This window comes from Podarcis cretensis (genome assembly GCF_951804945.1).
Source record: "Podarcis cretensis genome assembly, chromosome: 1".
Classification (NCBI taxonomy): domain Eukaryota; kingdom Metazoa; phylum Chordata; class Lepidosauria; order Squamata; family Lacertidae; genus Podarcis; species Podarcis cretensis.
Genome location: NC_137170.1, coordinates 140,545,849 through 140,570,752, shown reverse-complemented (window position 1 = coordinate 140,570,752; position 24,904 = coordinate 140,545,849). Strand labels below are relative to the sequence as shown.

At 42.1% G+C, this 24,904-nt stretch overlaps 1 protein-coding gene across 13 annotated transcripts in view; it reads left to right on the top strand.

Annotated features, from left to right (window-relative positions):
- The window catches only part of UNC80 (unc-80 homolog, NALCN channel complex subunit), a 197,931-nt gene that overhangs the window by 117,628 nt on the left and 55,399 nt on the right, over nt 1-24,904 (top strand). For 8 of the 13 annotated variants that reach the window (XM_079974825.1, XM_079974823.1, XM_079974821.1 and 5 more), the window contains exons 27-34: nt 1,949-2,152; nt 3,612-3,712; nt 10,836-11,033; nt 11,414-11,521; nt 15,165-15,303; nt 16,293-16,474; nt 17,480-17,611; nt 24,295-24,481. In XM_079974825.1, coding sequence (XP_079830951.1) covers nt 1,949-2,152; nt 3,612-3,712; nt 10,836-11,033; nt 11,414-11,521; nt 15,165-15,303; nt 16,293-16,474; nt 17,480-17,611; nt 24,295-24,481 — 1,251 coding nt within the window. The remainder of the gene's footprint in view (nt 1-1,948; nt 2,153-3,611; nt 3,713-10,835; nt 11,034-11,413; nt 11,522-15,164; nt 15,304-16,292; nt 16,475-17,479; nt 17,612-24,294; nt 24,482-24,904) is intronic. The other 5 variants (XM_079974817.1, XM_079974814.1, XM_079974816.1 and 2 more) reach the window with 3 other exon arrangements.

Sequence of the window (24,904 nt, the reverse complement as noted above, 5' to 3'; positions counted from 1 at the left end):
TTGGGGGAAGCCATGACCAGCTAGTATAAATCTTGCACAGCATTGCAAGACTGAGTCAATAGATGACATTGCATGTCATACTCTCGCTCCCATTTTTTTAAATTGTTGTTTTTTTGGTCTGGATAAATAGGAATAACAGTAAGGTTGTTAGCCAGTGCAATGCAAATTATAAAGCAATTGGAGCATTTTACATTCCGATCAGCATACAGAGGACTATAAGTTTTACTCAGTTTGTTGTGCCTTGCTCATATTAGTGTCTGCAGGATGCTGCTGTTCTTGTTGTTGTTCTTGTTGTTAACATGCTTCCTAGAAATAGTTTTTCATTACAGGAGATCTTAACCAGCACTAACCATCAAGCAAACTGGATTTTAGCTTCCAGTCCATCACAAAACAATAAAGACTTCTGCCTTGTAGTTTCTTAAAGTCGTTGCTACAAAAACCTTTATCAACTAGACATGACTTTTTTAGGAGTATCAAGTCCTCTTTACTTCATGCATCAGATGAAGAGGACTGTGGTCCATAATGAATATTTTAGGTTTTTTAAGGCACTGCTCAGAATTCTTTGTGATTATCTCTCTGGCAGTGTATCACATGACCTGTTTCCAAGTCATTCAAAAATATTCCCCTGATTGTGGTAGCTCTAAAATGCAAACACAGTTAAATGCAAAACATAACTAAGACAATAATGCTAGAGTCTGGAACACCTCTGAGCAGAACTGCGCATTCAACATGGCAGAGTGTCAGTGTGTCTAGAAATCAGAAGGATACTCCCAAACCCATTTTTTGTTGAATTTAGACATATCTCTTCTCACCACTGCACATTTCTCTGGCCTGCCCCTGCTCAAAAAGTGACAGCTATCATTTATCTACATTGCACCTGTGCAGTATGTTCATCTTAAGTAGATGTTCAGTTAAGTGTTGCAACATTTGGACTTGCATAATGTCATGTACTGCCTTAAAGCTGAGTGGAAAACAATGTGTAAATGACTGGTGCTTCAAACCATTCCATATCTTTGTGCTCATTTAAAAACACACACACACACACACACACACACACACACAAAAACCTCAGCATCCACAGATGTCTTTAATGCCCGAAAGCTGCTGAAAGGAGTTGGACTACATGTTATTGCTTTTTCTGTAAAATTCTGGTGAAGTTTAATATACAAAAACAGTGATCTGTTCAAAGGTAATACCGAAACTGGGCAAGCGAAGTAGACTCTTAGCTTCAGAAAGCAGGCTGTCTATTTACAATCATGAATGCTGCATGATTGAACACTGTGATTCTATAACAAGATTTAAACAACCTTCTGCTAGCAGGAGGATAGGTTTGCCCCTGGCATCTTGTCTACAACTCAGTCATTGGTAGCCAGCAATTGATGTAGATGCAATGGTGTAAATCAGGCATGGCCAAACTTGGCCTTCCAGCTGTTTTGGGGCTACATCATCCCTGACCACTGGTCCTATTAGCTAGGGATGATGGGAGTTGTAGTCCCAAAATAGCTGGAGGATAGAAGTTGTCTCTCATCATATTGCTGAAGAATAAATCTGGAGCAACATGGGTTTTTTTGAGGGTGGTGGGGGGAGCACAAATTGTAGCTTTGATTGTTTAGCTATGGGGTTTCCAACAGTGCCTCTTACACAGCATTTTCATGATACTAATGACTGAATTGAAGGATAATAATTAATCTGAGTAACAGGCAAGAAATATGTCACATCTTTGCCAAGGTATCCCTTGCTGGATGATTAATAGAGCTGCATTGGCATTGGCTTTGGAGGGAGCCTCTTGCCGGTCTTCCTTGAGAGAAGGAAAGGCTCTGCAATGCAGGATGGGGGGATGGAGGGGTAGGAATATAACTATATATATCTCTATATTTAAAATACAATTATAATTTTTAAATGGGGAAACCTAAGGGGGGAAAAGTCCTTTCTTATTCTTTTAATACAGTTCCCAGCAGGAAGATCAGGATAGGAGGCTCCCGCTTGCTCCAGATTAAAGGAACCCGCAGTTTCCGGGTGAAGAAAGGGGGTTCCCTGTCCAGCATTCGCCGGGCCGGCAGCCTAAAGAGCACCAAGTTATCACGTCAGGACTCAGAGTCTGAGAATGAGGAGCTGCAGCTGTCCCACAGCAGGGACACTGTCACTGACATAGGTAACATAGATGAGCTGGGCTAAAAAGGGAGCGGGATGATGAGGCAGCATCTTGAGCCTGGAAGCAACTCAGGCAGGTCTAGGGAAGTAGTAAAAGGGCTTGTAGGCTAGGCAGACCCTCCAGTTATTTCAGCTGAAGTAAGGAGAAGTTCACACTTTTTGCATGATTTAAATACATGGCAAGAGCAGAGATTGAGTCCTGCCATTGGTACACGAGGTAGTCAGATCTGTTCCACTCAAAGGATGCTAAGTTTTAAAAACCTAAACGTTTGGTGCATGGACTCTCTATACAGGCATTTTCCTGACTGCCAACCCAATGCATGCCATGCTTAGAAAGGTATATATAAAAATACCATATATTATATATCTATATGGCATATATAATAGCTGTGGTATTTTATATATATACATATATATATACATATCTCAATATTATGTACTGTGCATATAGCTGTATATATACAATATGTATATATTATGCTGTGTATGAGATATAAATATATGTGTGCTCGTGAATCTCCAGAATATTAGTTCCCAAAGATTTCACATACAGAAAAGTCAGGAACAGATAAATCCTGCACTTGAATCTCCTTTACCCTTCTGGTCTCAGTGGCATTGCCCATGCTCTTTTCTTCCACAGGGAAATTCGAGTTCAGCCAGCTACATATTCATTTAAAGAAAGGGCAGGGAAGAACTAATTGGAAGTAAGCCATGTCTCTTACTAAGCCAATCCTAATGTTACAATCTCCAATACTCAGATTTTGTGCTAAAGGTCTGGCAAATTAGAAGGCCCATTTGGCAATAAATACATCCAGGAAACTCTGGGGTCAGAGAGAGCCCTCCCCCTGCCTTTGTCCTCTAGCTTTTGTCAGGATTTTTCCCCCTTTCATTCCCAGGCGTTTTAGAGTCCTTTGATGGGACCTCGTAGGGCTGTAGCCTGTATGCGGCAGCAGTAGTTATAGCAAAAGTGCTGCCGCTGCAGGACCATACATTTGGTGTTGTTTTTTAACCACAGAGCCCAGTCAATGCAGATCACTGAAACCAACAATTTTGCAGCATCTTGACGATGCAAGAATTATCCTTCTCTTTACTTAACCCTCCCCTCTTCCAGAAAAGGGAGTAACGTTTATCCCTGATTAGTTGTTCTTTCAATGGCTGTTATGAATTATGCTTGTAATTTCCAGCCCAGCAGATAATCGGGGCCATAGAAGAAGGTTGGGTTGGGAATGAGAATAAGGGGAAATGTCTGACATTTGTTGAGAATAGCCAATGTTACTCCATCAGTGTTTGGCTCATTAGGCTGGTATGCTAATGGCATGTCATTTCTGGCACCCTTTAGGACATGTAACATTAAGAAACTGGCCTGGATTACAAGCATATACCATAGTTTTTTTTAAAAAAAACCCACAGGAAGCATGGAAAAAACCAAACTACTTGGGTGTATCTTTTTTCTTTTGAAGAAGGAAGCCCTTGGAGTGCAAGTGAACCCAGTATAGAACCTGAAGTATTAAGCAGCACAGGCACCGAAGAGAACTATCACCGGAATATGTCTTGGCTGCATGTAAGTAGAGATCACTGGCGAGGTCCTAGAATCTCAGCTTGTTGCACACAGAACTCACAGCTGATCATCAGGGTAGAGTTATATGTTTTTGGGCTGAATGGTGACCTCCCCCCAGCTACTCCAGTGTTTGCTCTCCCCTTCACTGCCCAAAATTCCCATTGAGACAAGTTAAGGCATCACTTTTTTGGGACGTGGGTGGCGCTGTGGGTTAAACCACAGAGCCTAGAAGGTTGGTGGTTCGAATCCCCGCGACGGGGTAAGCTCCTGTTGTTTGGTCCCAGCTCCTGCCAACCTAGCAGTTCAAAAGCACATCAAAGTGCAAGTAGATAAATAGGTACCGCTCCGGTGGGAAGGTAAACAGCATTTCCGTGCACTGCTCTGGTTTGCCAGATGCGGCTTAGTCATGCTGGCCACATGACCCAGAAGCTGTACGCCGGCTCCCTCAGCCAATAAAGCGAGATGAGCCCCGCAACCCCAGAGTTGGTCACGACTGGACCTAATGGTCAGGGATCCCTTTACCTTTAAGGCATCACTTTAAGAAAGTGTAAACCAGGCTTCCTCAACCTCGGCCCTCCAGATGTTTTGAAATTACAATTCCCAGTGTCCCTGACCACTGGTCCTGCTAGCTAGGGATCATGGGAGTTGTAGGCCAAAAACATCTGGTGGGCCGAGTTTAAGGAAGCCTAGTATAAACCCCCAAAGTGAAGAAAGGTAAAATTAAGTCGTTCCAGACCTCATGGCCCGATGTAAGTCAGCAACAAATCAAGTCCCATAAGTTTTTCATTCATTAAATATAGTATTTTTTCCGCGTATTGGACTTCCGGAGGCGGCGCGTCCGGCAATGGCTGCCCTCTTCTAACTGCGAAGAGGGAGCTCCGCAGGAACGGGTCGTCCGCTACGGCGCAGCGGAGACCCACATCGGAAAACCACAGGCAGCGTAAGCCTGTGGCCGTGGGACTCGGCGGGCACCAGGAGCGCTCCCCGAAACGAAGAAGGGACCTCGTAAGAGGCTCCGGAACGTAGAGGGGGGTGCGGTGCTGTGAGTCAATCGCTCTTTCTGCGGAGTGAAGCCGCGTAGCTGCTGTCGGCGAGCGCTGCCCTCTTTTCCTGGAATCATTCGGCTTGGAACCAACAACTCGTGAGTAAGACAAGAAAAGATAAGGTTTGGGACCAAAATTTTCGCTAATTTGGCTAAAAACGAGAGACGCAACCAGGAAGTCCGTCTCTTGCCACTGCTTAAGATCTAAAGCAAAGGCTTTGACGCTTGGAGTCTTTGAAGAGCTGTCAAAGGACAATTAATTCTTACATCTACTTAAGCTATTTCAGGACTTAACTTTTGAAAGTTTTATTTTAATCTTTGAACTGCCTGATACCTCCACTGTTGGATTTACAAATTGATAAAGAATCCCAGGCAGTCGGGCTGCCTAGACACTAGAACTGTCAGATTGCAAGACTTTGATATTTTGTTACTGGAGCCAGTATTAGCTGAGCCTAAATGGAACTGTTGCTTTGAATTGTTACATCTTGCACTTATTGAGACATGGTTATATATTGAGACCAACTCTGCTAAATACAACTGCTGAAGGTTCTTCAAGAAATTAAAGGCTGTTTGGACATTCTTTTTAAAGTATTGAAGTTTGGAAAATTTTAATAATTGATATTAATTAATTTGACTTCTTCCCTACAATACAAGTGGACTCCCCCTAGAGGATCCTTGGATTTACAATTATATGTGACTTTCCTTTTGGTTTCCTTTCCTCCTATGTGGTTGTTTATCTCATGGGCTTGTGGATTCCCATGAGAACATATTCAGTTTGACCTTGACTCGTAGACAGAAGTGGAATGAGCGGCACTGGGAGACAAACAAGAGCGGGTAAAGCAAAAAAGCAAACAACTTTGAATTTACTTTCCCAGCCGCGCAGATCATCGGTCCCTGATGTTTTGGAACTAGAAGAAAGTGAGCAGCTGTCGGGTGAAGATATGGCAGCAGGTGGAACTGCTTCAGTATTAGACAAAATACTTGAAAAATTGGAAGGCCTAGATAAAAAGGTGGATGAACAAACGGCAAAGATCGACCAGACCAGAGACTCTGTTAACAAGTTAACTGAACAAGTTATTTCGAACGCTCAAGCAATTAGCAATTTATCTGAATCCACTGTAGAAAATCGGAGACTGGCAGAGGAAGCCATTCAGAGAACTGCAGTATTGGAGCAGGAGGTGAGACCACTCCATAAGCAGGTTGGGGAACAACAGGCCTATCTGTCTATGATTGAACTTCGGGCCAGGGAAAACAACCTAAAATTGAGGTTTATACCAGAACTTGAACACGAACAAGGGAACTTAACTGAGTTTTTAACAAAAGAATTTTCCAAGTGGTGGCCTTTGGAGGAGGAAAAGGACTTTAAAATTGTGACTGCTTTCAGACTTGGAAAACTTACAAGGGAGGACAAGCCCAGAGACTGTTTGATTACCCTGAGATACAAGGAGGAAAGGGATAAAATATTAGGACTACATTACGGAAAGTCACTCGAAATTTTGGACAAAAGAGCAGAGATTTACAAGGATATTCCTAAACAACTTTTGGCTCTTAGATCTACCTACCTTGAATTAGTCAAGCTGTTGAGGAGCAACCTGATTATCTTTAGGTGGGAATTTCCACAAGGACTATCTTTTACGTTCAGGGGGAAGAAGATTAAAATTAAAACAGCTGAAGACAGAGATAAATTTTTGAATTCGTACGGAGAGGACCTTCAGAAAGGGATTGAAAGACCCTTAGGGGCTGGACCACAGCCTGAACCCACATCTACACCTCTGGGGTCTGTAGACCAGGATAAAAAGATACCACCACTAGAACAATAACAGATTTGACCAGGATGTCTCTGCAACTTCTGAGTTGGAATATAAATGGCGCCAACATCCCGGAGAAAAGGAGAAGGATATTTCATATTTTGAAAAAAGAACAATTGGACGTTATTTGTTTGCAAGAAACACATGTGACTAGGCTACATAGAAAAGTGTTAATAAATAAAAGATTAGGCCAAGAATTTATTTCATCGGACCGAGTAAAGAAAAGAGGTGTGGTGATATATGCAAAAGAGAGCCTGTCACCAAAATTTCTATTTAAAGATGAACAAGGACGAATTTTGGCAATAGAGATCCAGACCCAAGGAGAAAAGTTTTTGTTATTAGGAATTTATGCGCCAAATGAGGGAAAATCGGAATTCTACAAGAAGCTGCACGAGATTATGCTGGATTATCTGGACTATGATAAAATCATTATGATGGGAGATTTGAATGGAGTGGTATCAACCAACATGGATAAGTCACATAGCCAAAACGTGACAAAAGACGGCAGACTACCGAAAACATTCTTTGACATGACTGACAACATGGACTTGATTGACATTTGGAGAACAAAGAACCCTCTAGGAAGAGAAGGAACATTCTTTTCTGAAGCCCAACTGACATGGACAAGAATCGACCAAATTTGGATAACCAGAGGCCTGGCACCCAAGATAAAAAAAGTGGAAATCTGCCCAAAGACTTGCTCCGACCATAATGCGGTGAAGATGGATATGAGATTAACTCCAACCGGCTCCTTTAGATGGAGGATGAATGACAACTTGTTTAGAGATCAGGACATTATTAAAAAGGCCCAAAAAGCTTTGAAGGACTATTTTGAGATAAACCTGAATACTACGGTGGAAAAAAGAACTGTATGGGACGCAAGTAAGGCGGTCATGAGGGGGTTTCTGATACAACAGAATACTATTAAGAAAAAAGTACAGAATGATAAGAAAGATAAGATCTTGGAGAAAATTAAAGAAGGCGAGAAGAAGTTAAGATCGAGACCGAAATCAAAGGAGATATTAAGAGAAATCAAACATTATCAAGCACAATATTCAAAACTGATAAACCAGGAAGTGGAATGGAAAGTTAAGTTAATGAAACAAAGATCCTTTGAATCGGCAAATAAATGTGGAAAGCTGCTAGCATGGCAGCTGAAAAAGAGACGAAAGCTGAATACAGTAACAAATTTAGAAATTGAGGGAAGAAATATTCAGAACCCAGTGGAAATCAGAAAGTCCTTCCAGAGATATTTCAAACAATTATATACTCAAGGGCCGCAAAATGAATCAGAGATAGAACAGTTTCTAAAGAAGAATGGTTTACCAAAGTTGACTCTCCGGAATAGAACAATCCTGAATTATAAAATAACACAATTAGAGATCGAGGAGGCCATTCAGAATATGCAATTGGGCAAGTCTCCAGGGCCAGATGGGCTTACCTCCAAATATTATAAGACATTGAAAGACTATTTGATACATCCATTAATGGAGGTTTGCAATGAAATTATGGAGGGGAAGAAGGCACCGGAGTCGTGGAAAGAAGCTTTCATCACATTGATACCTAAACTAGAAACTGAAAAGACACAACTTAAGAATTACCGCCCCATCTCCCTCCTAAATGTGGATTACAAAATATTTGCAGACATTTTAGCAAGTAGATTTAAAAAAGTCTTAAATGAAGTAATTCACAAGGACCAGGCAGGCTTTCTCCCAGGTAGACATTTGTTTGCAAACACAAGGAACATTATTGATATTTTGGAACTCCTGCAAACAAATATTAATACAAAAGCAGTTTTGATATTTATAGATGCGGAGAAGGCCTTTGATAATATCTCCTGGAAGTTTATGAAGAAAAATTTGGAAGGAATGGGAGTGGGGCGGGGGTTTTATAATGGGATAGAGGCAATTTATTCAGAGCAAAAGGCAAAACTGATAGTCAACAATGTGGTGACAGAAGAGTTTAGAATTGAAAAAGGAACACGACAAGGTTGCCCTATATCCCCTTTGTTATTTATATCGGTCCTAGAAGTGCTCTTGAATATGATTAGAGGAGACCGGTGGGTGGAAGGTATCCAGGTCAGAGCGAAACAATACAAACTGAAAGCATTTGCAGATGACCTAGTTTTGACCCTACAGGAGCCAGAGCCCAGTACTAAAAGGGTATTACAACTGATTTACGAGTTTGGTCGAGTGGCGGGATTTAAACTTAATAAGCAAAAAACTAAGGTTTTGGAAAAAAAATTGACTTCTTCAGAATCAGAAAGGTTTCAGAGACAGAATTAAATGTGGTTAAAAAAGTGAGATACCTAGGGGTAAATATAACAGCGAAGAACAGGAACTTATTTAAAGACAATTATGAAAAATGTTGGTCTGAAATTAAAAGGGACTTAGATGCTTGGTCAAGACTGAAACTTTCTTTGACAGGACGTATTGCTGCAATTAAGATGAATGTATTGCCAAAAATGTTATTTTTGTTTCAAACTTTGCAGATTGTGGACAAAATGGAGTGTTTTGGGAGGTGGCAGAGAGATATTTCAAGATTTGTCTGGCAGGGCAAAAAGCCCAGAATCAAGTTTAAGATATTAACTGATGCTAAAGAAAGAGGGGGATTTGCCCTGCTAGACCTAAAGTTGTATTATGAATCAGCAGCTTTCTGCTGGTTGAAAGACTGGCTACTTCTTGAGAACACTGATGTTTTAGATTTGGAAGGATTCAACAATGCGTTTGGGTGGCATGCATATCTGTGGTATGACAAGGCTAAAATACATAAGAATTTCAAGAACCATGTTGTCAGAAAAGCAGTATTTAATGTCTGGTTGAAATATAAAGACTTATTGGAAAACAAGACCCCAAGGTGGTTATCACCAATGGAGGCTAAGGCCGTGAAAAAACTCAATATGGAGGCCAAATGGCCGAAATATTGGGAAATAATAGAAAAAGATGGAGCTAACTGGAGGTTGCAGAGTATGGATAAAATAAAAGATAAAGTGCGAGATTGGCTACATTATGCTCAGATTAAAGAAGTTTTTAAGTTGGATAAAAAGGTAGGATTCCAGGTGGAAAAATCAAAGTTAGAAACTGAACTGTTAGAACCCAGCTCTAAGATACTTTCAAGAATGTATAATTTGCTGTTAAAATGGAATACACAGGATGAAATGGTCAAATCAGCCATGATAAAATGGGCACAGGACATAGGGTACAACATCATGTTTGCTGACTGGGAAAAGTTATGGACCACAGGTTTGAGATTTACGGCATGTAATGCCTTGAAAGAAAATATTATGAAAATGATATACAGGTGGTACATGACCCCAGTCAAGCTTGCAAAGATATACCATGTGTCTGATAATAAATGTTGGAAGTGTAAAGAAGCTGAAGGAACATTCTTTCACCTCTGGTGGACTTGCCCTAGAGTGAAGGTTTTCTGGGAAATGATGTATAATGAACTGAAAAAGGTATTTAAGTATACCTTCCCTAAGAAACCAGAGGCCTTTCTCTTGGGCATTGTTGGTCAGAGTGTGCAAAAGAAGGATCGAACCTTTTTTATGTACGCTACAACAGCAGCAAGGATACTCATCGCTAAAAGCTGGAAAACTCAAGAATTACCCACACTGGAAGAATGGCAGATGCAACTGATAGACTATATGGAACTGGCGGAGATGACGGGCAGAATCCGAGACCTGGGAGAAGAACTGGTGGAGGAAGACTGGAAGAAATTCAAGGACTATCTACAAAAATATTGTAAATTGTATGATTGTTAAGAAAGATGTAAGATTAGCAAAAACATGGCTTCAACAAACTAGTTATAAAGAATATAAATTTAAATTCAATCGGAAGATGAAAAGATAAATTTGGGATAATTAATATTTTATGATTAAGCTTCAATAAGAGTATGTTAAATCCCAAAATTTGAGACATTAAATATTGGAAAATTATATTATATGAATTAAATCAAGTTAATAATTTGCTGGTAAAATTTATGTTTAGAAAGCAGGAACAAGAGATGTGAGGAAGTCCAAAGTTGAGAATGAAATGTGGATAATGGAAAATATTATGTTATTATGAATGTCTTTTATTGGTTATACAAAATTTAATAAATATTATTAAAAAAAAAAAGTATTTTTTCCGCGTATTGAATGCTGAGCTGAGCTTATTTTGCTTTTCACTGATAAATTAATTTATAGCTATATTCAATATTTTCTTTGTGGTCTTTTCTTGGTACAAACATAGCCCTGTATCTCTACTGAAATATCTGGGCATACTTTTTGTTCCAGGTGATGATACTGCTATGCAACCAGCAGAGTTTCATTTGCACCCACATTGACTACTGCCACCCTCACTGTTACCTCCATCATAGTCGCTCTTGTGCACGCCTTGTCCGAGCCATCAAACTCCTGTATGGAGACACTGTGGATTCACTCAAAGAGAATAATTTACTAAACAATGCGGCTAGGAGCAAAAAACAGAAAGAGGTAAGCAAGCTGACAAAATACTTCTTGGTTACACAAGCATTTATTCCAGTTAACTCAGCTACCTAATGCATATTAAACTATTGCATGGGCATTTCTCAGCTTTTCATAGCATGCTGGCCAGGGAAACTTGTACTAGCATGATATTTGGATGTGAGATCAGGTTGCAGAAAAGGGAGGGTATTTCATCTTATCTCATTTTCAGAAGTCATGTCACTCATGTCCTGAGAACCAAAGGGAAAGCTCCATAATTCATTTAGTGTGTGTGTGTGTGTGTGTGTGTGTATTAGTAATAGGCACCTTGTGAGGTCAGTTTCCCCCCACAAGTAAGGTGGCCTCTAAAAACATTTTTAGAGCATTTCCCCCATCCAATTTTCTTTCAGTGTTCAGACAAGTCATGCCTGAGAACACCCTCCTTGAAGAAGAGAGTGACAGATTCCAACCTTGAAGGAAAGAAGGATTCTGGAATGCTGAAATACATCAGGCATCAGGTAATGAGTGTGTCACCTACAGGTCTGACAGACTAGCTAATGGAACATCATTTTTTTGTCTTTAATATATGTGTCCCCTTGAATTGGGCGGTCCACGGCATGTCTGTGAAGAACCCTTTAGAAATTAAATTTCATGGAATTAAATCTGTAATGCAATGAAATACAATATAAGAAATAAAAGAAGCAATTAAAATATAATTAAAAACACACAGTGCATTATAATTGTTACAACAGACAGGCTGGGGGCAGAATCATTAAATGGTCCACCAAGGTCTTCAGCAGTTTTCAAGTGGTCCGTGGTTGGTAAAGATTGGGAACTGCTAGATTAGGCCATTCTTGCAAGACTAAAAAATGCTAGCATTTTCTTCCTGTGCTGGTGTACTGGAACCAGGTAGGTTTAGCTTCTCTTAGTACTTGAAGGCAGGAGCTTTTAAGTTGCCTGATACGTTGCATGATTTGGCCCTGTGCTAGAGTCAGTCTTTTGGTCAGAGGTCGTCAGCCATATAATTATGGTTTTGGATACCAACTTGAGATTTACAGGTGTTAATGTAATTTCTGTTTTTATTTTCCAGGCTTGTACTTCAGTGTCTGTTCATCTGTTTTTGCCATGTGTGCTCAGGACCCCTTTTTGTATTTTGGTTGACTTGCTGCTCTGGTTTGTCTGTATCTTGTGCTTAGGTTTGTGTGTTTTCCTCTAATTGGCCAGGAATTTTTCCTCATTCTTCTGGAGTCACCAATTTAATTAATTCTGTGGTTGTCTCCATTCTTCCTTCTGTTTCTGGTTGGCAGAATCATCTCCATGGTGATTCCTTCTACAATTAATTCCCAGTGTCTAATTATTAATTAAAGTGATTTTCTACAGTTAATTCCCTGAAGTAATGTTTGTCACTGAGTTGAAAGATATGAATTGTTTGGACTAAGTTGGTCAGCGCACAGCTGTAGCCACATCTTGCACCCATTTTATTTGCCTTCAGGGCACTTGGCTGTGCTTGAGGTGGCCATCCTTATACTTGCTTTCACAGGTGTCATTAAAGTTCTATGAAGTTCTTTAGTCTCTATTTTGAATGCATCTTTTTTGGGTTCCACTGCTTCCACCCTTCATTGTTGTTCACTATTTGAACCACCCTCTGCCCAAACAGTACTCCCGGCTACCATCTCAATTCCCAGTTCCCATCTTTTTGATCCCAGCTGCCGTTTGAGTTCCTGCCTTTTTAATTTCATATACCATTATGCCATTGACTTCCACCCTCGTGTGTGCCCACAAATTGTCGTCCAGGTACACTGCTGCAGCAGCAATGTGCAAAATTATTAAAGATAAGCCCACTGTGTGCAAATGTAAGCTGTCTTTGCTTCCTGGACCCCTGTAACAATCACAAGACTCTGTACCTGCAGAAATATTCTAAGTGACCCTGCCTGTCCCAGGGCACTCTTTTTGCATGCATACCCCTGGAAAGAATGTGTGTGATAGGTTGTATGATTTCACATCCACTTGTATGCATCACATAACATGGGAAAAGGTCTTTATAGTAGTAGGTAAAAGGTAAAGGTAAAGGTACCCCTGCCCGTACGGGCCAGTCTTGACAGACTCTGGGGTTGTGCGCCCATCTCACTTAAGAGGCCAGGGGCCAGCGCTGTCCGGAGACACTTCCGGGTCACGTGGCCAGCGTGACATCGCTGCTCTGGCGAGCCAGAGCCGCACATGGAAACGCCGTTTACCTTCCCGCTGGTAAGCGGTCCCTATTTATCTACTTGCACCCAGAGGTGCTTTCGAACTGCTAGGTTGGCAGGCGCTGGGACCGAGCAGCGGGAGCGCACCCTGCCGCAGGGATTCGAACCGCCGACCTTTCGATCGGCAAGTCCTAGGCGCTGAGGCTTTAACCCACAGTGCCTCGGTCTTAATTTCAGATTGTTGAGTTTGAGCCCCACGTGGGGGGAAAGATTCTTGCATTGCAGGGGGTTGGATGAGATGACCCTCAGGATCCCTTCCAACTCTGATTCTATGAATCTCTTGATTCTATTAATATGTCCAGAATAGATTATAGTTTTTTTCAGACGAAGGACTGTGTTTTCCTTTTCAAACAGTTACTTGGTTTTAAAAATGCACTCATAATATGCTGTGTTGCCCTAGCACTGAACACAATATTTTTTAGCTCTGTATAAGAATACAAAATAGCCAGTGACCTGGAAACAGATTCATTTGAGTTGATGTTTGATCATAGTAACATAATTAATATCGGGGTCATTAATAATTATTATTATTATATTTATTTATTTATTTATTTATTTATTATTTATACACCGCCCATCTGGCTGGGCTTCCCCGCCACTCTGGGCAGCTTCCAAAAAAAATTAATGAAATACATATTGGATTTAATGAAGGAGCTGCAAGTGAAATGTAATTTTCCTTTAATTTTTTTTTTAATTAGTTAATATATAAAGAACAAAGAAGCATGTGCATACCTATATCCCTGGTCCTTCGGACAAGAAATACACTCAAAATTGTTAAATGTAATATTTTTGAATTAGGCAATGGATTTCATTCTTTCATTTGTTTGTTTGTTTGTTTGTTTAATACCCCCCATGAGGCCTCAGGGCAGCTTATAATGATAAAATGTTATTGGTATCCATCTCGCGAGAGACAATGGATGTGGGTCCGTGAGGTGCGTTAGGAGCACCGACGTGACCTCTACAAGGCTCAAGCCTCAAGTGTGTATTGAGATCCCGGGCTGCCCAGACAACAAGACCCTCCCTCTCGGGCTCGCTGAAGTGGTCCATAGGAAAGAAGAGCAAAATGTTTGGCATCAGCTTGGCTACAGGAGTTCCTGGAAGGAGGTGTACAAAGCACCATCCAACTGGCTTAGGGACTCCACTCCAGATTTGTGTAGGCTTTGTTCCTTAGCCTTTTCTTCTCCAAAGATGCCCCGCAAGGTAGAGGAGGTTTAGGATCAGAGTTTCACTTTTTCTAGATGGACTAACTTCCCAGGTTGGCAAGCCCCATCTGCCCCTCACTTCCCTCTAGGATGTGCAGAAACCACCTTCTTGACCATTGGACCCACTCTTGATCTCTTCCACTCAATCTGCCAGAGCTTGTCTTCACATGCAGCAGAAGTCCCTAACTTCTGCTTGAAACCCATCAGCTACCTTCACCTGGCTTAGCCAACCAGTTGAAGCCATTCCCAGGGTGTGGCCGCTGTCACATGCTGACAGCTTCTAGGAGCTACAGGTGAGAGCTGACTGTAGGGTGGGACCCCAGGGCAACAGGTTCTTCACTACAGATACTACCCTAACATCCCATACCCTCAATAATAAAATTCACCGTTATAGAACAGATAAAGCTGTCTACAACCACAGAGAAGGAAAATGTAAAACAATATGAAATGATTCCATGTATAAAAACAGTTAAAAATAGTTCCAGTACAAATGCAGATGGGATAAAAATCTCCACTTATAAGTCTTGTTGAACAAGGTTGATGAGGTGCAAGCAGGGCTTTTGGAGAATGCTGCATACTTAAACACTAGTACATAGTCCACGCTGAACTCAGCAGAACGTTCTTCGGATCAAGCATGTTTTGGGGCTATAAATGTCCTCTTACTTTTAATTGCTATTTGGCTCTGCTGTACAGCATGATCTCCTTTTCTGCAGGTGATGAGTTTGTCTCCAGCACCTTTGTCATTGTTAATTAAGGCAGCGCCCATCCTCACAGAAGAGATGTATGGGGACATCCAGCCTGCAGCATGGGAACTGCTGCTCAGTATGGATGAGCACATGGCTGGGGCAGCAGGTAAGAATGTCCTCTTCCTCTGGCACTCAAGCCATTTTAAGTGGGCAAAACATAATTTTTGTAAAATTCTTCAGTGACAAGTCTTTCAAAATATGTTTTTGGGTGTGAGGCATTATAATGAGGCTATAATGTTTGTGATTGGACAACATTTAGCTTAGTAAGTCTACATTTGATGAAGAAGCAACAGAAACTGCTTTTGGAAAACCAAACAATTTTAATTTTCTGAAAATGTCAGGTAATGCTAAATAATAATTATATAGTATATCTCTTATCTGTTATATAACTGCAAGTACTTGCCAAACATTTTGAATGATTTCTTTGCAGTTTTACACACTTTATACTTGCCAAGCAAATTATATTCATTTATTCAAAATATCTTTTGAATTCTCAAGTAATGTTACAACTTTTGAGCATCCCTCATTTTTGGAATTTGCAAGATGAAAAATTCAACTTTCTTTACCAAGCGTGCAATATTAGTGATCCGGGTTTGGCAGTGGTACAGAGTCCCATAGCAGTTCCCCCCGCTCCCCCAGCTTTGGATCCTGGGAATTTTCTGTCCCCTGGAACAGTCATGTTATTCTGATATTATGTGAGCCCTTGCTTATGCTACTACATGTACTAAGACAGTACACATACACACACACACCCTTTCTCTTCTTGCTGCATGTAGTATTCATGCTTTCCACACAGGAAATTTATAATGAGTGGCCCACAGTAGCTTCCCATTTGCTGCCAGATCTGCTCATAAAACAGCAGTTTCCTAACCATTTACTCAAAGAACCAATCAAAGGCATAGTTCTGAACTACATCCTCCAGAACTGCTTTTTAAAATTAAGGTGTCTCCCAGGTTTTCTTCTTTCTTTATGAGTATGTCATTAAAAAACAAAGAATTTTACAGCAACACACACACACACACACACACACACACACACAAACATAAGAGGTTAAAAACAGATATGCACCATTCATGAAATATTTGCTTCCTGCAGCTGCCATGTTCCTTCTATGTGCTGTGAAAGTGCCAGAGGCAGTGTCAGATATGCTGATGTCTGAATTTCATCACCCTGAGGCAGTGCAAAGGTTGAATGCCATTCTTAAATTCCACACCCTCTGGAGATTTAGGTATCAGGTGTGGCCTCGGATGGAGGAAGGAGCTCAGCAAATCTTTAAGGTAAATTGTGACACTGTCTGGTACAATTAAGTGTTCGAGTTGTGGCACCAGAATACACCTTCAAAATCCTGTTTTGTTTTGTTTTCCTTTTTTAACTTTCCATACAACACATTTTTTAGACTTTGAATTTAGACAACCACTTACAGTAAAATAAAATAGAAATTAAAACTTACCAAGATGCAATGGGGAGAATATGAGACTCCCTTTATAATATGACTATAATTAACACTGTTGACGTCTTTAAGGAGTTTGAAACATTCTGTGGCAATAAATTGAACACGGGTTAAGGTCATGTGACAGCTCAGATTATCCCATTCATTATACCACATCTGATTTATTGGGATAGCAGACAAATGTAAGAAGATATGATACATACATCTTATATCCAGCTTTCTGGGAGCTAAGAGGTTATTAAGCTGCGTTAACTTCTGTGAAAACAGAATGCTAGACTAGATAGGCCTTTGGTCTGATACTAGAGTGGATCTTCCTGGATCAAAGCTTTCTCCCCTATTGTTGTAGGTATAGGTGGCTTTGACACTGCGTTGGCCACACAGAGTGACAGAATATGCTTTGTAACCCTTCCTCCCAAGCTGAGGGAGTGTGACCTAGCTAAAGCTGGCGGGAGGGCTTGCTCTATGCTCTTAATCCCTTCATGCATTGATTAGAGTTAAACATGTTGCTTATGTGAGGCTGGCATCCCACACAGGGAAAAATATAAGGTTATTTTCTTCTAAAAATAAATAAATAAAATGTCTTTCATAACAATAGGTTACTTAGTTTAAAGAATCATTAGCTTTCACTTCTTGTTTCATAATGAAGCTTGTAATTCCATCTTTATCCCATGGATGAAATTAAATGGCCTTTCATATTTGGACTCTGGAACATTTCCTCATACCTGAAACAGGAAATATTTAGTATAGATAGAAGGGATTTGTTTCTACAGAAGCTTTTGGTTATGTGAGTCTCTTTCTCCCCCATTTTGATGTCTTGATCTTTTTTCCCTAGATTCCTCCACCTAGCATTAACTTCACACTCCCATCCCCAGTTCTGGGAATGCCATCCGTCCCCATGTTCGACCCTCCATGGGTTCCACAGTGTAGTGGGAGTGTCCAGGACCCAATTAATGAAGATCAATCCGTAAGTAAAAAATCTTCTTGAAGTAGGCCTTATTTTTTGAATGATACGCTGCTTGTGGGAAGAGTGAGACAGTCGCAAAACAAGACATGCAGGTAAAAGGCACCCAAATAACTCCTTAAGTGTCTTTGAAATACATTTTTAGTACATTTCATAGCACATGAAAAATAATGTGGGATGTGGGTTTTTAAAATCATTTTAATGATTCTCTCAATACATGAATTACTATTAATAAGAATATTATATCAACAATATTAATAGTGTTGGAGAAAAGCAAACAAATAGCTCTAGGGATCTTAGATTAGTAACACAGCCATAAAAACACAGCCATTAAAGCAGTTTTTTTATCCTGAATAAAAAGACCAAGTCCAGGGACAAAATATAAATACATTGAATTCAAGAAATGCTTTTACTAAAAAGGGATGGAGCTCATCAATAAAAATTGGTCTAAATAAAAATATTTTACTTTTATAGCAGTCCTCCAGATGTCCAATTCCATACAATTCCCTCTCCATGAGAAAGTTCCACTCCATGGGGAGTGTCTATATATGTAAAGTATTGCACAAGCAGCATTGAAAAAGCAGAGGCCAAATCTGCATCAGAATGTACATCTTTGTGGGTGTCTGTTAACCCAGAACCAATATACCCATGCACATGGTAAACCACTTGAGGTAGCCTGCTGCTATAATGTGCATTAGTTACAAAAATACTTTTTCATGAGGATAAACACCCCAAATCTTCTGAAGTTGTTCAGAAAAGCAAGGGTATTTGAGAAAATCTGTGGTCTTCCCATGAATATCCAAGAATGAGGGGAGACAAAGCAATTACTGTATTTTTTCGTGTATAAGATGCCCCCATGTATAAGACAACCCCTACTTTTTGAGTCCGAAATAAATAATTGCAACATTCCATGTATAAGATGACCCTCAATTTTAAACAAAAAAATTGGGAAAAAATATACTGTATTTTTCGCTCTATAAGACGCACCTGACCATAAGACACACCTAGTTTTTAGTGGAGGAAAACAAGAAAGCAATGCAAAACCTCTTGAGCGAAGAGGCAGGAGTACTCCAGCAGCACTCAAGAGGCTTTGCATGGCTATCTCTGAAGCCAGGAGAGCAAGAGGGATCAGTGCGCACCAATCCCTCTCGCTCTCTTGGCTTCAGCGAAAGCAACGCAAAGCTTCTTGAGCGAAGAGGGAGTGCTCCTGCCTGAAGCACCACTTTAGCTAATGGGGCCTCCCGCTGCTGCCGCGCCGCCGGAGCACGATTTCTGTTCTCATCCTGAAGCAGAGTTCTTAACCTGAGGTACTATTTCTGGGTTAGCGGAGTCTGTAACCTGAAGCGTCTGTAACCCAAGGTACCACTGTACTCAGTGAGGGAAAGTGGACAGTTTTGACACATTCTCATTTATTTGGTTTTAAACATATTTTAGGGTTAGTCGGTATCAAACCTCACTTGGAACTGAATTCCAAGGGACTAGAACCTTCCTCTGTTTCGACAGCCAGTTCTTCCCATTTTGGGTGCATTCCTTAGTGATTTCAGTCAGTGTGATAAAATGCTCTAGAGGGCTTTATAGGAGGAATAACCTTCACCTTGAATTGAGCCTGGAACCTCTCTTTGACAGCAAGCACCATTCACAAGGACTAGTTGAACCACCCCATAACAAACAATCATGGGAGACAATACAATACAGCATCTCTGCATGCAATGCAGGCAGCAGTGCTGTGATTTATAAACCAATACCATGGCACCTACTTTGGGAATGAAAATAAATTCCCCGTCCGGAATATTGGGTCCAGCAAGCTTCCCAGTTCAGCTCCGTATCCCTGGAAGCTCTGAGCTGGCCTAGCAGAATAATGCAGCGGTCCTGAGTCCATGTGAGAAAGGGATAAATCAAGTCCAAAAGACAGATCGGTTCTTATCTCTAGAAGCGTTTATTTACAAGCCATAAATCAGTCTCTCCATCGGAGTTTTCCTGCATTCTCCGTGCTTCCAAAAGCACACAGACACAGCCTGTCTGTTTAGCTGTGTCTCTCAGCGTCTCTCGGTAGAACTGAAAGTAACTCTCACAGACAAAGCCTGTGACGTAAAGCCCTGCTTCCGGCCCCTCCCAGATGCAGGGCACCACGGAGTTTTAACCCTGTCTGTTCCAAACTCCATACCCCCTCTTGTCCTGCATCTGGGGACAATAGCCAACAATGCTTTCCCCATACACAAACCCTCACAGAACTCCTCGTGCTTCTGGAAGGTTAATGGTTTTGTGAAACCATCAGCGAGGTTCTTTGTTGAGGGACAGTATTTCAGAGCAACTAGCCCCTCACGAACGCTCTGACACACATTTTGAAAACGTATGTCCAAATGTTTGGTTCTCACCTTGAATTGCCCCGTCTCAGCTAATTTAAGGCACGGTTGATTGTCTTCATGCACCACAACGGGCAGACAATCCTCTCCACAGATTTCCTCGACCAAACACACATAGAACTCCAACTCTCTGCAAGCATCTGATAGCGCACTGAACTCAGCTTCAGTAGACGAAAGCGCTATGAGACTTTGCTTCCGGGACCTCCACCCTACTACTGAGTCCTCAAACTTCACCACTAGACCTGACACTGATTTGCGATCTTCAAGGTTAGCCCAATCCGAGTCCACCCAAGCAGTCAGCTTGACATCTCCTTGAGCTGACAACTTAAGACAAAAGTCTTTGGTATCTTGCAGGTAACGCAGCACCCGCTTTATACCATTCCAGGCCTGCACACTAGGACTTGAGGCCTCTCTACTGAGCAGATTGACAGCAAACGCTATATCTGGTCTGCTCCACTGTGACAGATATAACAGACTACCCAGAGCTGACTGAAAGAGCTCAGTGTTTTCGAACACCACACGTTCTACTTGCTGACACTCCTTTACAAAACCAGCCTCCATGGGCGATCTGGCACCTGCACACTCAGACATCCTGAACTTCTCAAGCAACTGTTCAATCTTACCTTCCTGGCAAAGCAAAAAGCTTCTATCACTTGCTTTTGTGATTTGCACGCCCAAATAGGATTTGACATTTCCAAGCTGCTTCAGCTTGAACCGCTTTCCAAGCTCTCTAGCAAACGTTTCCACCTGTTTACCTGTCTGTGCGATTGCTAAGATATCATCAACAAACACAAGCACCACTTGCTGTTTTAAGACTGACTCTTTAATGTAAAGACAGTTGTCTGCAAGAGATCTCTTAAAACCTAGCTCTTCTAAGGCTTCATGTAGGCACATATTCCAATTCCTGGCAGATTGACGTAATCCATAGATGGATTTGTGCAACCGCCACACAACGCCTGGCTCACTGACTTCAAACCCTGGAGGAGGAAGCATGTACAACTCCTCCTTGAGATCTGAGTTCAGGTAGGCGACATCTACATCAAAATGGTTCACCTTCCAACCTCTCTGTGCTGCTATCGCCAAAAGCATTCTCAGAGTTTCCGCTCTCGAGGTTGGCGAATATACCTCTGTGAAATGGATACCCTTTTTCTGTGTGAATCCTCGGGCCACTAATCTCACTTTATACTGTGGTTCTCCTGCTTCTGTGGATTTCAAACGGTAAACCCATCTGCAGCTAACAGCTTTTTCGCTCATCGGCAACTTCGTGAGAGAGAACACACCTAGAGACTCCATTGAGTTCATCTCCTTCTGCATCGCCTCACGCCATTTGCTGGCTTCTTCCTGAAGCAACTTTTGAACATCCTCAAAGGATTCAGGCTCACATCTAGCCACACCAACCCAGACACTAGTTGCTTCATACCTTTCAGGTGGCTTTCCCTTGGTTGATCTAGCTGATCTCCTCAGCGTGAATTCTGGAACTGCGCCTGATTCACCTGGATCAACTCTACTATCCTCTGTGTCAGAAACATCCCCCTCTGACCTGCTGCGCCGTTTCGGGCGTACAGCTGGTTCTGCTGGTGAGGATGGTGCACTCCTTAGCTCAGACTTGACAGTGACCTGTGGAGGGGTCCTGGGACTCCCTTTTGGAGAAACTGGCGCTGGACCCTGTTGCTGTGGACCGTGCACATCAGCAGCAGGTTCAGCTTCGCCTTCCTCCTCTTCCTCATCTGAGTCTGACAGAACATCTGGGTTCCCGTGAAGACGTTTCCACCCACTCTGCTCGCAAAACTCAGCACTGCCGCTAATAAGCAGCTTAGACTGGTTGCCAGTAGGGTATGCGAAACGCCACGCCTTTGAACCCGGCTCATAGCCCACAAAGATCATCTTCCTAGACCTTGGCTCATCCTTTCTGCGCATGGCTTTTGGAATGAGAACAAAAGCCTCAGACCCAAAAACATGAAGAAACCCCACCTTCGGCTTCTTCTGATGCAACAAGTAATACGGTGTGTTGCCTACACTGGAATTGTACACCCTATTCTGCACAAAACATGCTGTCCGATAACTCTCTGCCCAAAAGCGCTGTGGCAAACCTGAGTCTGCCAACATTGCATTCGCAGATTCTTGTAATGTGCGAAGCTTTCTCTCCGCAACCCCATTCTGTTGCGGAGAGTAGGGGGCCGTCAATCGATGATTGATACCCTTCTGCCTGAAAAACGATTGCAGCGCAGAACCTGTGAACTCCCCCCCCCCCGCGATCAGATTGAAAGGAAATCACCCTGGTAGAGAACTGTAGTTCTATCGCAGTGATCCAATCCCTGATCAATGTAGCCGCCTCTGACTTGCATTTAAGCGCAAAAATCCAACTAAATTTCGAAAAATCGTCAATCAGAACTAGAACCCACTTAGACCCAGCTAAAGAAGGTGTCGGCATGGGTCCTGACAAATCTGCATGGACAAGTTCAAAGGGTTTGCTTGTCCTCCTCTCTGATCTGGGATATGGGCAAGTTGTGACTTTCGACTGCTTACAGGCTTGACAATCTAGGTATTTGTCACAAGCCTTGAACCTACAACCAATGGTGTTTTCGGCAGCCTTTCGCACAAGCGACCACCCCGCGTGCCCAAATTTTCTATGCCATAAATGAATACAATCATTGTGTGGTGGGACATTTGCACACTGCACATGGGCATCTTCAATGGACTCTCCACTAGCCCCATTTTCCACCAGCCCCATTTTTCCACTAGTCCCATTTTCCACTAGTCCCATTTTTCCACCAGCCCCATTTTCAACAGGCATCTGCACCAGAAAGAGCCTGTCTGTTCTCTCAATGCTGTAGATCTTCTTCCCATCCCTGTAGAAGGAACAACAAGTGTTAGAGAAATGAACATCGAACCCAGCATCATTTAAGGCTGTTACACTTAAAAGAGAGTGCGCAAGCTCTGGGACAACATAAGCTTGCACCCAACAATCCAAGAAAGAACAATATAAAGACCCAGATTCAGTCAGTGGTCTCTTAGATCCATCTGCCATTTTGACATTTTGTCCAGATTTAACTGTCTTGCAGTTCCTCAGGAGCCCACCAGATGGCACAAGACAGTGAGTCGCTCCCGTGTCTATAATTAGAGATAAAGTGTCTCTCTGGCTGTCTTCCAAAGCTGCCATGGCAACGCTCGCACCCCCACCGGGGCCTCTGCAAGTGTCAAAGTCAGTGTCCTGCCTGGTTGCCATGGACACAGCCTCCCCCCGATCAAGGCTTTTGCCTTTTCCCAGGGCCGCTGTCGCAGCTGTGAGGTGATAAGATGCCTTGTCTTTGTTTTTCTCCTGGCCTGCCGCTTTCCCACGTCGCTGCTGAGAACCGGCCTTGGGAAACTGCTTTGTTGACATTCCACTGCAGCTGGTGTCCTTGGCAGCCTGGGCCTCTAGCGGATGCTTCCCAGCACTGTTGGACATCGCAGCAAAGCACAAACAACTTTCGGAGACTTTCGCTTTCTCAGAGCTCTTGGATCGGCCTGCACCCCCGCGTCTCCCACTGCCCTTCCTGGCAGGAGATCACAGCAACTCAAAGCTGGCGTTCTCCTCCCTTCTCACACTTGTCAGGAAACACGTAACACCCATAACCTTTGGGAATGAAAATAAATTCCCCGTCCGGAATATTGGGTCCAGCAAGCTTCCCAGTTCAGCTCCGTATCCCTGGAAGCTCTGAGCTGGCCTAGCAGAATAATGCAGCGGTCCTGAGTCCATGTGAGAAAGGGATAAATCAAGTCCAAAAGACAGATCGGTTCTTATCTCTAGAAGCGTTTTTTTACAAGCCATAAATCAGTCTCTCCATCGGAGTTTTCCTGCATTCTCCGTGCTTCCAAAAGCACACAGACACAGCCTGTCTGTTTAGCTGTGTCTCTCAGCGTCTCTCGGTAGAACTGAAAGTAACTCTCACAGACAAAGCCTGTGACGTAAAGCCCTGCTTCCGGCCCCTCCCAGATGCAGGGCACCATGGAGTTTTAACCCTGTCTGTTCCAAACTCCACACCTACTTCCATGTAAAGTTGCATTAGATTGTTGTAATATACCACATGTAGTAGACATAGTGTGAACTGGCTACATTTCTGATGTACGTAGTCTCTATTAACAAATTGCTTCGAATGTTTCCATAGTTTATTAAGGTTGTTAGTAAATTATGTCCATGTTAAAAACTTAATCAGAATACTCATAAACTGCAAAATGTGGATGGATGGATGGATGGATGGATGATAAATAGAAAATGTGCTGTATAAAACCCAAGCAAACTCATTCACATAGCCTGCCTCCTGCCCAATGGTTTGCTTACAGAAGTCATTTTCAGCCCGGGCAGTGTCACGTTCTCATCAGCGAGCAGAACACATTCTCAAGAATCTGCAGCAGGAAGAAGAGAAAAAACGTCTGGGCCGAGAAGCTAGTCTGATCACTGCTATCCCCATCACCCAGGAAGCTTGCTATGAGCCCAGCTGTTCCCCAAGCGTGGAGCAGGAAGAGGAAGGTGTGATTACTAGAGTCTGATAAGGCAAATCTACTGGGGATGTAATATAATCTTCATAAATTGCTCATGATTTTATTGCAGTAGAGATAATTCAAGGTTACAGGGGAGCGAGTGTTGATTCAGTTGATGATTAGAAGTAGGAGCAGCACTTAGTTGCTTTGAGCACAATTTATTAGCATTGTCACCTGTTGAAAAAGACTGAGAGCTTTTTCAAGGTTTGTTGTGAAATGAGCACAAGAAGACTAGAACAGTCCTCATTTCCTTATATTACTTTAAACAGGATTGATGTAGCTATTTTTTTCTTAAAGTAATTGCTCTTGCTTATTAAAAATGGAGTGGGGAAAGTGTTTGTCAGTAAGTAGCATATGACAATAGTCTTTAAATATTCAGGGTTGGCAGCAAGGTCCTCTGGCAGCCTTGACA